Here is an 11283-nt window from a genome sequence, read left to right as displayed (position 1 = left end):
TATATAATATATAATAAATAAATATATAAATAATATATATATATATAATATATAACCCACTTAAGGAGTTTATCTTGGCCAAGCCTTCAAATCCTAGGCCTGGGCTCTCCTTCTGCCAACCATTTAAAGACATCCCAAAAGCAAATATCCAAGAGTGGCAAGCAAGGAACAATGTATTAAAAAATAGCCAGATGAGAGGTCTTTCCTTGAACAAAAGGTAGCTGTCTGAGGACAATGCCTGAAGCTGTCCCCTGACCGCTACATACTCACAGGCATCCCCAACAAATGAACAAACACATAAGCTTGCGCATACAGCCATATGTGTATGTGCTCACACACACATCCACACATACATACACATTCCCAGCATTCAGTTTAGTTTTCCCCACCTAACTCTAGTCTACTCTATCACAGGCTCGAGACAGTTTCTTTATTAACCAGTGGTATTCACAGCATACGGAGGGGTATCCCACATCACCCCATTCTAACTTAATTACTGTTTTAACAACTCTATGTCTATCCAGTTATGTTTTGAGGTACTGTGATGTGTGTGTGTGTGTGTGTGTGTGTGTAATTCTCTCCCTTGCCTCCGCCCCCCCCCCCATGCCTTGTGTTTCCCTGGTCTCCGACACTCCTGTTTTCCTCACAGGCTTGGCATTTTCTTCAGCCCTCTGCTGCCGTTTATCCAAATGATCACTCTCATCATCATGTTCTATGTCAAAAACGTGAGTTGGACCCAAGGGCAGCCAATTACTTTCCTTTGGTAACGTATGACCTGGTGGGGATCTGAGCTGGAAAGGGGTTATGAGGAGGGGTCAGGAAGCTGTAAGTCAGTGGCTGGAGTGCTGGCACTTGGCAGGGGCAGAGGGCTGCTCCTCGGCCACAGGTGGAAGGGTTCCACTTCTTCCCTCAGGTCAGCCTGATGATGAACTTCCAACCTCCAAGCAAGGCCTGGCGGGCCTCACAGATGATAACGTTCTTCATCTTCTTGCTCTTCTTCCCGTCCTTCACGGGAGTGCTGTGCACCCTGGCCATCACCATCTGGAGGTAGGGGACTGTGGCTTTAGCGAAGATTTAGTGATGGGGTGAATAGATGTCTATTTGTTTTTTTGTTTTTTTTTTTTTTTTTTTTGGTGGCTTTTTTTTTCTTCGAGACGGGATTTCTCCATGTAGCCCTGCTGTCCTGGAACTAGCTCTTGTAGACCAGGCTGGCCTTGAACTCACAGAGATCTGTCTGCTTCTGCCTCCCGAGTGCTGGGATCAAAGGCATGCTCTACCACCGCTTATTTTTAAATGCTGATTTTATTCTCCACATATGGAGACAGTTGCTGTTGAAATCATAGTGTGTTACTCACACTCCCCAAGAAAGGAAGACTCCCTATGCCATACAAGGCCACATGAGGAAAAGTCAGAGGTGATCAGGAGAAAGGTAGAATGAGGGACCAAAGTCTTCACTGTCATTTTAAGCAGAGTATCCAGGCTAGGGTTGGTCACTTTGAGTCTTTACAGAGGTTCTGCAGTCTTGGGGGCTAGTGTAAGTTGTTGAGACAATGACCTTGGGGTAACTAGGGCCAGGACATGCTCCAACTGTGAGCTTGTTAAAAGAGGTGGATGTGTGGCAGGCTCCACACCAGTGGTTATCTTCATATGAAGTCATGCTTTCTAGGCTAGTCCTGGGAAACGAGGTCTCCCCAGAGTCAGTAAAACTCTCAGATGACAAACATCAGAGTAAAACCTGTGCTTAATACAGAGCTCAGCCCATGTTCTTAGGGTAGCCAGCAAATACAAGATCCAAGGGATGGGATAAATGCTATTCTGGATTTATTCTACATTCTACACATTCTACCCATCCTACACATAATTGGGAGTCATTTCCTAATTTCCGCCAAGTCTTCAAGCTTCCCAGACTGGGAGAGGCCACTTCTTCCATGCTGAAAAAGGAACTTGATTGAAGTGAACCAGAGGCCTGCTCTGGACTGCCTTCTCCTCCTTTGGCTCCACCTCACTGCAGCCCTGAAGCTTCTGCTCCATGTCTAGGTCCCAGAAAGTCCCTTTCTCTATGGTCAGGGTCCTCTCTCTGAAGGGGTCTCCCCATTCCCTTTGAGTCTCAGCTCCAATGTCAGCTCTAGACCTGAGTATCCCAGTCACCCCTGGCTGCAGGCCCCTTACCCCTTTTCTTTCTCAGGCCCACGTTCCACCCATCATTCCATGGCTCACAGTTTACATGTAAGAGCTTTCTTCCATGTATGTATGTGTATCATGTGTTTTCCTGGTATCTACAGAGAACAAAAGAGAACATCAGATTCCCAGAAACTGTTATAGATGGTGTGAGTCACTATGTGGGTGTTGGGAACTGAACCTGGCTCCCTTTATAAGAATAGGAAGTGCTCTGAACCTCTGGGCCATGCCTCCTGCCCCAATGTTTGCTTCTTTTGTCATATCTACTCCCCATCTTCTCTCTTCCTATCTTCCAGTTTCTATTCATTTGTAACAGCTGACAGCACATGTAGATGGAAGTTTCTGTCCCACTTGGTCCAGCATCCATTCAGCCCCAAAGAAACACACAGAGGATTATATTAATTATAAACTGGTGGCCCATTAGCTCAGGCTTATTATTAACTAGCTCTTACAACTTAAATTAACCCATAATTCTTGTCTATGTTTAGCCATGTGGCTTGGTACCTTTTCTCAATAAGGCATCCTCATCTTGCTTCCTCTGCATTTGGCTGGTGACTGACTTTCTGACTTTCCTCTTCCCAGAATTCTCTTAGTTTAGTCACTCTACCTATACTTCCTGCCTGGCTACTGGCCAATCAGCATTTTATTAAACAAATACAAGTGACAAATTTTTACAGTGTACAAGAGCATTCTCCCACAGCAAGCACACATTCACAGTATCACACCTGGCTTCCATAGCTAACATGTCTCCTACTTGGTGTGTCACATTCCCAAGACAGACTTTCTGATCACCCCTAAGATACTGCTAGATCATTACCTGGATTCTGGATTGGCCACTGTAGCAGGTGATAGCACTCTAAGCTCAGACAGCAGGTGACATCAGGCAAGACTGAGTGGGAGCTCTTCCCTTGGAGGTGGAGTGTGGGGAGAGCGGGCCAGATTTTCTGTTTCTAGAGTGGGAATCCAGATGGGATCCTTTGATTCTGGAATGCCTACTACCCGTGAGTCACAGGCAGCAGATGGCTTTCTGCTTCTTGTTTTCAGACTGAAACCTTCCGCAGACTGTGGCCCCTTCCGAGGTCTGCCTTCCTTCATTCAGTCCGTCTACAGCTGGATCGACACTCTACGCAAAAGGTCCGGCTACCTGTGGGTCGTCTGGATCTACCAGAACCTCATCGGAAGTGTGCACTTCTTTTTCATCCTCACCCTCATCGTGCTGTAAGTGGGGCTCCTCGGGAAACTAGAGGGAGGAGAAGCTAAATGTTCCTGGGCACCCTTTCATTGACATGAGATGAGAATGGTTCCAGGGATGTTCATTCGGAAAGCAAGGCAAGGAGTGTAGGGCAGTGAGCACAGGATGGTCTCTACTCCACCCCAAAGAGACAGTTTTCTGTAAAATGTTGTCTATGTTTTCATATCTATGCTTTTTTTTTAATGCTCTGCAAAGAAAGTGTACTTGTTTTCTTCTTTTTTGCTGGGGATATAGCTCAGTGGTAGAGCACTAGCCTAGCATGTGTAAGACCCAGAGGTTAATCCTTAGTACTGGGAAACAAGGAGAACATTAAAATTTTCAAAAATAATGAAAATAAGCTGGGCATTGGTGGTGCACGCCTTTAATCCCAGCCCTTGGGAGGCAAGGGCAGGTGGATCTCTCTGAGTTTGAGGCCAGCCTGGTCTACGAGAGCTAGTTCCAGGACAGTTAAGACAGTTACACAGAGAAACCCTATCTCCCGGGGGGGCAGGAGGGAGAATGAAAATGTGTGAACTTCTTAGAAAAATTCCTTTGGAGACTGAGAAATATAAAACTGGACCAGGCTTCATTGACATTTAGGGTGTTGCATTTTAATTTTTAAAAATATCCATTTATGATGTCTTGTGAAGACTCATCAACATGGGTTCATTTTCCTGCATGGAAGAACTGACTGGTCAGCTACAGTGCTCTGAGTTTCTCAGCTTAGCCTCCACAACATTAGACAGGGCTGCTCCATGTCAGGAGACACAGGACTCAAGGGATCAGACTATTGGAGGCAGCCATGAGTACAGAACAGTGTCTGTGCTCTGCAGATGTGAGTGACGACTCAGAGATCTAGTAGACAGTTCTAGACACAGCTTCATGTGCACAGACTGATGGAGGAGGATAGGACGGTTCCAGACACAGCTTCATGTGCACAGACTGATGGAGGAGGATAGGACAGTTCCAGACACCGCTTCATGCTGCACAGACCGATAGCGGAGAAGAGGCTAGAAGCCAGGTCTCCTGGCTCTCATTGATGCTCCCCTTCCCCAACCCTCACAGCAGCTGTTACTGGGACTTTAGAATGGTAAGCTGGCTTCCTGCCAGGAGTCTCATTCACTGGCTCTGCTGCCGTCTCCCTTGTACTTCTGACACTAAACGTGTGTGACAGGGGAAGTGTCCCTTAAACTACGCAATCCTTCAACACCACGGGCGCCAAGTGGGTAGTCTACCATTTCAGTCAGTTCGATCCTGGACCTGGATGGCATCAACCTCACAAGTTAAGGGATGGGTCCTGCAAAGCGCAATTTAGGAGCTGGATATGGCAGGGCACATCTGTAACCGCAACACTAGCCGGGGCAGAGACAGAGGGCTCCCGGGAGCTCAGTGGCCAACCAGTCTACCTGTTGGTGAGTACCAGGTTCAGTGAGAGTCTGAAAAACAAAATGAGATGGAGAGTAATATATAGCAGGATGCCAGATTTTGAACTCTGGCTTCTGTACATGCATTCACAGAAACATGTACACATGCATACACATGAACACACATACAATACAGATTCTCAAGTTCTACTAAACCTATGTATTTGGGGAAAAAATCCAAGAAATGTACATTACTTCAAGTTTGAATAGCACTTGTGCAAATCACATAATCTAGCTACCTATTCAAACTGTGTGTTTTAAAAATGTGGATTTGTCTGGCCCTTGCCCTGAGAATGTGTGCCCGCTTGGTCTAAGGACCAACCGTGATGTAGGACTTACCTCTACCTCCCAAGTGATTCCATGTACAACCAGGACGAAAAAGAAAATCTAAGGCAGTGGTTCTTGACCTTCCTAATGATGTGACCGTTTAATACAATTCCTCATGTTGTGGTGACCCCCAACCATAAACTTATTTTTGTTGCTACATCATACCTGTAATTTTGCTACTGATATGAATCATAATGTAAATATCTATGTTTTGCGATGATGTTAGTTGATCCCTGTGAAAGGGTTCCTTGACCACCCCGAAGGGGTCATGACCCACAGGTTGAGAACCACTGCTCTGAGGTACTTGGTCTGCCTCCCTGTTTTGACTTTTCAGGAACACAGTTGGGTCAAAACCCATCTGCAAGCTAATATTCCAGTTCCTCTGTATCCCACAGCAACATGGAGCCTCCAAGCACTGTCAAGAGTGCCTGTCACTTTCTTCTCTTCCAGGATCATCACCTATCTTTACTGGCAGATCACGGAGGGCAGGAAGATCATGATCCGGCTGCTCCATGAACAGATCATTAACGTAAGGTTCTCCTGTAACCCCCTCCCCAAATGCCCCCTGCCCCATTGCTTCTCTTGACGGAGTATAACAAAAAAATTCCAAACATATTCCAAAATAAAGAGAATAAATAGTACAGTGACTTTCCAGTCCCATCACCCAACATGTGTGCGCATGTGTGTACTTGTATGTGCAGGTACACATGGAAGTGCATGCACATGTGTGTAGAAGGCCAGAGGACAACCTTGGGTGTCATTCCTCAGACTCCGTATTTTTTTTCTTTTTTTTTTTTTCATTCATATTTTTAGAATAATAAGACAAGGTCTCTTCTTGGCCTTGAAGTTGCTGAGAACTCCAGGCAGGCTGGCCGGTGAGCTCCGAAGACCTGCCGGTTTTCATTTCCTCCCCCACTAGAATTACAAGCACATGCCACCACACTTGTCTTTTCTCATATTGGTTCAGACATCAAACCCGCTTGTGAGCACTTCACTGACAGATGTCACTTCAGCCACATTGACATATATACTCTCATTTCATGCCTGCAGATCTTTGCGTTACTTTTAATACTCTTGAGGTTTTTGCATTAGCTAGCTCTCTCATCCCGGTGACACGATACTCGACAAGAGGCCCCTGGATGGAGGAACTATTTATTTTGGCTCACGTTTCAGTCCGTCACGGTAAGGAAGGCAGGGTAGAGTTCATGAAGGCAGGAGCAGGTGGCAGAGTCTGGTCACGTGTTGGCAGATCAGGAGACAGAGAAGTTGAACCAGAATCAGAAACAGGTACCGCCTCCAAGGCCTGCCCCCAGAAGCCCACATCGGCTATTTAGATCACCGTCCTGACAGTTCCATGACCACCCGAGAGAGCACCATTCCTGCGGGTAGCCCTTCCTGCTTGGGGAAGCTCAGAGGCCACAGAAATGTTAGCGTGAGCTGTAGTTACACAGTGATGGTTGTTGGGATAATTACTACAAGCAGGATGTGAAAATCCGTGGTTCAAAATGTAAGGAAAAACAGGCATGAAGTTGGGATGACAATGCCTGTGTGTTGATATTGCCTTTGTGATGTTGGGGTAACCATGCCTATGTGAAGCTGGGGTGACCAGGCCTGTGTGATGCTGGGGTGACAGTACCTGTACAGAGGAGACAAGGATGCTCACCTGGCTCCGCACACAGGTGGAGCAGTTCACACCTTCCTGCTGGAGGGCTCCTGGGGAAGTGGTCTAGACTCCTGGGGGAAGGAACACTCTCTCTTGTTTTCCTTTGAACTGTTCAATCACAGATCTCAGCCAACACAGATAGCTTTGAACCTTTTGTTTTTAATTTATTAGTTATTATTAAATTATTTGTGTGTGTGTGTGTGCGTGTGTATGAGTCTGAATACAGGCATATGTGTCTCTTGTCAAAGAGGACAACTTGTAGGAGTCAATCCTCTCCTCCTACCATGGGTTCCAAGGATGGAACTCGGGACTTCAGGCTTTTGTAGCAAACACTTTTACCTGCTGAGCCATCTTACCTGCCCACGTAGAACTTTGATGGCTGAATCTTTGCTGATGTCCTTAGGAACGCTAAGTTTTGGCATCTCAGTAGGAGGACTGAGAAGGCCCAGGCAAGGCTAGTTCATAGAATGAGGACTGGGACAGGGAGCTTGCAGGTAGGGCTCCTGAAGGTCTGAGTCCTAAGCCTTGAGACAGTGACACAGAAGTTACAACCAGCATCAAGCTACCAAAGATGCCACCCCAACCCACTGGGAAGGGCTTGTCCCTTAGGGGAACCAATGGCAATGCAGGAGAATTCCAGGACTCATTGGCTTTGCTCTGAAACATTCCTTCTCTCTCATCTGTAGAAAGCATAGTGGATGGACATCTCCGTCGGACTTGTGCGACCCCCTTTGATCCATGCCTTCTGCACCCGGCACCAGCACGCATCTTCCATGCTTGACTTTTCTTTTTCCTTCTTGGCAGGAGGGCAAAGATAAGATGTTCCTGATAGAAAAGTTGACCAAGCTGCAGGATATGGAGAAGAGAGCCAACCCCAGTGCACTGATCCTGGAAAGGAGAGAGGTGGAGGTGAGGTCACAGCTCCCTTGGGGCCACAGGCACACACTGGCATCCTTGTGACAAGTGCATTGGAAAGCAGACACAAAACTCTAGGGTTTCTGTTTGGTTCTTCATTTCTGTGCAAGAGTCTAGTCTTGATGTATAGCCCAGGCTGGCTCCTGTTCTAGCCTCTTGACTTCTGAGGTTACAGGTGTGATTAGCTCTTTCTCTCTATGATCCTTCGCTTTCTGTCATTAAGCATTTCTGTGCTTTTAATTAAAAAATTGTTTATCGGGGGCTGGAGAGATGGCTCAGCGGTTAAGAGCATTGCCTGCTCTTCCAAAGGTCCTGAGTTCAATTCCCAGCAACCACATGGTGGCTCACAACCATCTGTAATGAGGTCTGGTGCCCTCTTCTGGCCTTCAGTCATACATGCAGGAAGAATATTGTATACATAATAAATAAATATTTTAAAAAATTGTTTATCATCTAATACTTTTATGATTGGCTGTGGTCCAGGAGCTGGGTCACTGTGAACTAAAGAATACGCTGGCCTCATGGAGTTCATACCTGTTTTAAATCACCCAGGAATACACACACATGCATCCCATTGAATAGTCAACACTATTTTCCAGATCTTTCCCTGGGATGTCAGCAGTCACACCTGTGTCTCCCCAGGATGGATTCTGAAAGTAGGGCTTTCATAATTGTATAACCATAGCATGATGTCCAACTAATATCATCGCTTTGTCTTCACTGAACACTGTATCCTGGACATGGTTGCCTTCTGGATATGTTTGGACATTTGAGTTTTGGGGCTTTTTAAGTAGTAAAACTGGTGTTGGATGAAACATTTTATTAAGGACTGTAATAAGTTGTCAGTATATTAATAGTCATTGTTTTGTGGTGCTGTGGATAGAAACCAGGGCCTTGTGCATGCGGGGCAAGTGGTCTACTCCTGAACCACAGCCCGTGTCCTGTTTATTATAAGTATTTTATGGATTTCTGCTCCAGGATGTACATCTGCCCCCATAGCATACTGTTAATTAAGTTCATAAAAAGATTTTTTTTTGCTAATTGCCATTGGTCTCCTGGAATACACCAGTAAAAGGTGTATATACATTAACAACATAATTTACTATCTGTGTAAATTAATACTATCAGTATTGCGCATCTCAAATCCCCAAAAGTCAGGTACCCTTTTCACCCCCGGCAGTAAATATCTGTGGAATGAATGCCATATCCATTGCTAAAAAGCTAAATATGCTGGATATTTCTATGGCTGGCTCTTGGTCTCCATTACCACTTCATTTTAAATTGGTGCTAGGCTCACAGATTGTACCAACTGTTCCAACACACCCAGCATTTGCGTCCCCTGCTCCAGTGACACTGCTGTCTGTTTCTTTCATTTACAGCAACACAACCCTTTGTATTTGGAGGACCTCAGCGCTGCTCATGGTGCGTACCAGAACTGTCAAGACAGAGACATTCAGTGGCGCAGCCCAAAGGGGAGGGTGTGCAGTTGCTCTTCAGCCGCAAACCCGACCTCGGATGAATTTGCTTTCGGTCTGGTCTAACACAGAAGCTCAGGATGTCTCTAGAACCTGGTTTCTGTTGGTTTCAGGTCACATGTTAGCATGTTACACCAACAGCTGCTTTGTCATGATGGCAAGACATCATCGCCAACATCTCCCATCTCCTCAGGTTCAATCTAGTCAGCGAATCTAGAATTTCCACATCAGCTTCATTCAGTCTGGTGTGTTCACCCACAAACCCATGTCTATGACTGTGAAAATGTGACAGTACCTTTGGCCACAGCCAAGCCCCGTGCTTCAGCTACAGTACTGATGATACAACCGTACAGATCATAGGAACTGAGAGTGGGCAGTTCTGCCTGCCAAGTCAGGGGCTGATGCCAGGAGAATGATGCTGGGGAGGAAAGAGATAAGCCCACTCACTTTTCTAGACCAGTTATTTATTCTTTTGTGTTGCATGCTTGTGTATGTGCCTGTGTGTGTACCAGGAGGCCAGAAGAGGGAGTCAAGGGTCCTCTATCGCTCCGCCTATTTCTTTGAGGCAGGAGCTCTCCCTGAACCTGGAACTTGAATTTTCTTGGCTACTCTGGAAACCAGCAAGCTTCAGTAGCCCCCCTGCCTCTGTCCCCATTATATCAGGGTTTATAGGAATGTGTGGGACATCTGGCGTGGTACCTGGGCCAAACGCTGGTCCTCATGATTCCACAACAAGCAGTCTGACCACTCAGCAACCTCTCCAGCCCTGCATTGTTTTTTTTTTTTTTTAAATAGCATTTACCATCAACAGTCAATAATGGAGATCAAGGGGAAAGACTAAAATCTTAAAAAGGAGGCAGGAAGGACAGCTTGAGAGCTTTCCCTTGAGGAGATGGGACTGTGAGTATGTGCGTTAACTTCTCTTTCCTGTGTCAAACCCAGACCTGCGAATAAGGCGATCAGTGCAAGAAGAGAATCCAGAAGTCTGATGACGACTGTGTGTTGTGGCAGTCAGATGCCAGTCAAAACAAGAAAGACGATAAAAATAAATGGGACAGCCTCCCTGACGGCCGGATCTAGGGAGCTTCTCAGGAGTGGAATCTAAGCCTGAGCCAAGAGGACTCTGACCCACAGTGCAAATGGCTCTATAAAAGAGGGCACACTTACTTCTCTTCTGACCAGGATTGCTGATTTTTTTTCCCAAAACAAAGTACTTGAAATTTTCTAATTAAAACTATTAAAATATTGGGATTATCTCACAAATACCTGGGAAGAGGTAGCCTGCAAATATTGCACTTTTATCTTTAAGAAATATGTATCTGCATGATGGAGCCTTTAAGAATCTCTCTTCCTAGACCTGGCAATGGTTTAAAAACTGGTGCTCAGAAAAATGGTCCACAATGAATAAAAATGTGATCCTTGATCGGGGAAGCAAAAATCTCTGAATGATGTGACTTGCATTGGCTCTGACTTTGAACTAGAAACAGTCCCATGTCATCTAAAGCTGAAGTGCAGTGAAAGGTCTTGCAGCTGAACTTTGTCTTTATTGAGTATGAGAGTCTTGGGGCTGGACTAGATATAGGAGAGGTGGAGGAAAAGAATGAGACCCTGTCCCTAGAAAAGTGTATGCATGGTCATTGTTGTGGTTTGAATCTGAAGTGTCCTCTGCAGACTCATGTTTTGAATGCGTGTTCCCTGACTGGTGACACTATCTGGGGAGACTGTGGAACTTTTAGGAGATAGACCCTTGATGGAGCAAGCAGGTGATTAGAGGCAGGCCTTTCAAGGATATTCCTGGCCCCAAGTTCCTGCTTTACTCTTCTCCTTGGTCAGCCATGATGCGAACATCTGCCAGACCCTCCCACTGCCACAAACTGCATTGTCTTACCGAAGTCATCCTTCTGAAACTGTGAACCAAAATATGTAATTCCCTAAACTGCTTCAGTCAGGCATTCTGTTACAGCAAAGTCAACTCGATACAGTCATCAGAGTCTCGCAAGTCAAACAAGAAATTAGGGTGACAGGTAGAATCCACGTGTGCACGTGAGATGAATATGTACATGAGGAGAC

The 11283-nt window shown here is 45.8% G+C and overlaps 1 protein-coding gene across 4 annotated transcripts in view; it reads left to right on the top strand.

The window, feature by feature from the left end:
• The window catches only part of Tmc5 (transmembrane channel like 5), an 84236-nt gene extending 73599 nt beyond the window's left edge, over window positions 1-10637 (top strand). For all 4 annotated transcript variants that reach the window (XM_050143366.1, XM_050143363.1, XM_050143364.1 and 1 more), the window contains exons 15-21: window positions 650-725; window positions 914-1047; window positions 3223-3396; window positions 5611-5689; window positions 7628-7732; window positions 9118-9160; window positions 10156-10637. In XM_050143366.1, coding sequence (XP_049999323.1) covers window positions 650-725; window positions 914-1047; window positions 3223-3396; window positions 5611-5689; window positions 7628-7732; window positions 9118-9160; window positions 10156-10202 — 658 coding nt within the window. In that variant the 3' untranslated portion in view covers window positions 10203-10637. The remainder of the gene's footprint in view (window positions 1-649; window positions 726-913; window positions 1048-3222; window positions 3397-5610; window positions 5690-7627; window positions 7733-9117; window positions 9161-10155) is intronic.
• The last annotated feature ends 646 nt before the right edge of the window (window positions 10638-11283 follow it).

The sequence above is a fragment of the Alexandromys fortis genome, unplaced genomic scaffold (assembly GCF_014885135.2).
Source record: "Alexandromys fortis isolate MF-2015 unplaced genomic scaffold, M_Fortis_MF-2015_v1.1 scaffold_45, whole genome shotgun sequence".
Taxonomy (NCBI): domain Eukaryota; kingdom Metazoa; phylum Chordata; class Mammalia; order Rodentia; family Cricetidae; genus Alexandromys; species Alexandromys fortis.
The sequence above is the reverse complement of the archived record's forward strand: the minus strand, read 5'-3'. Positions and strand labels throughout refer to the sequence as shown.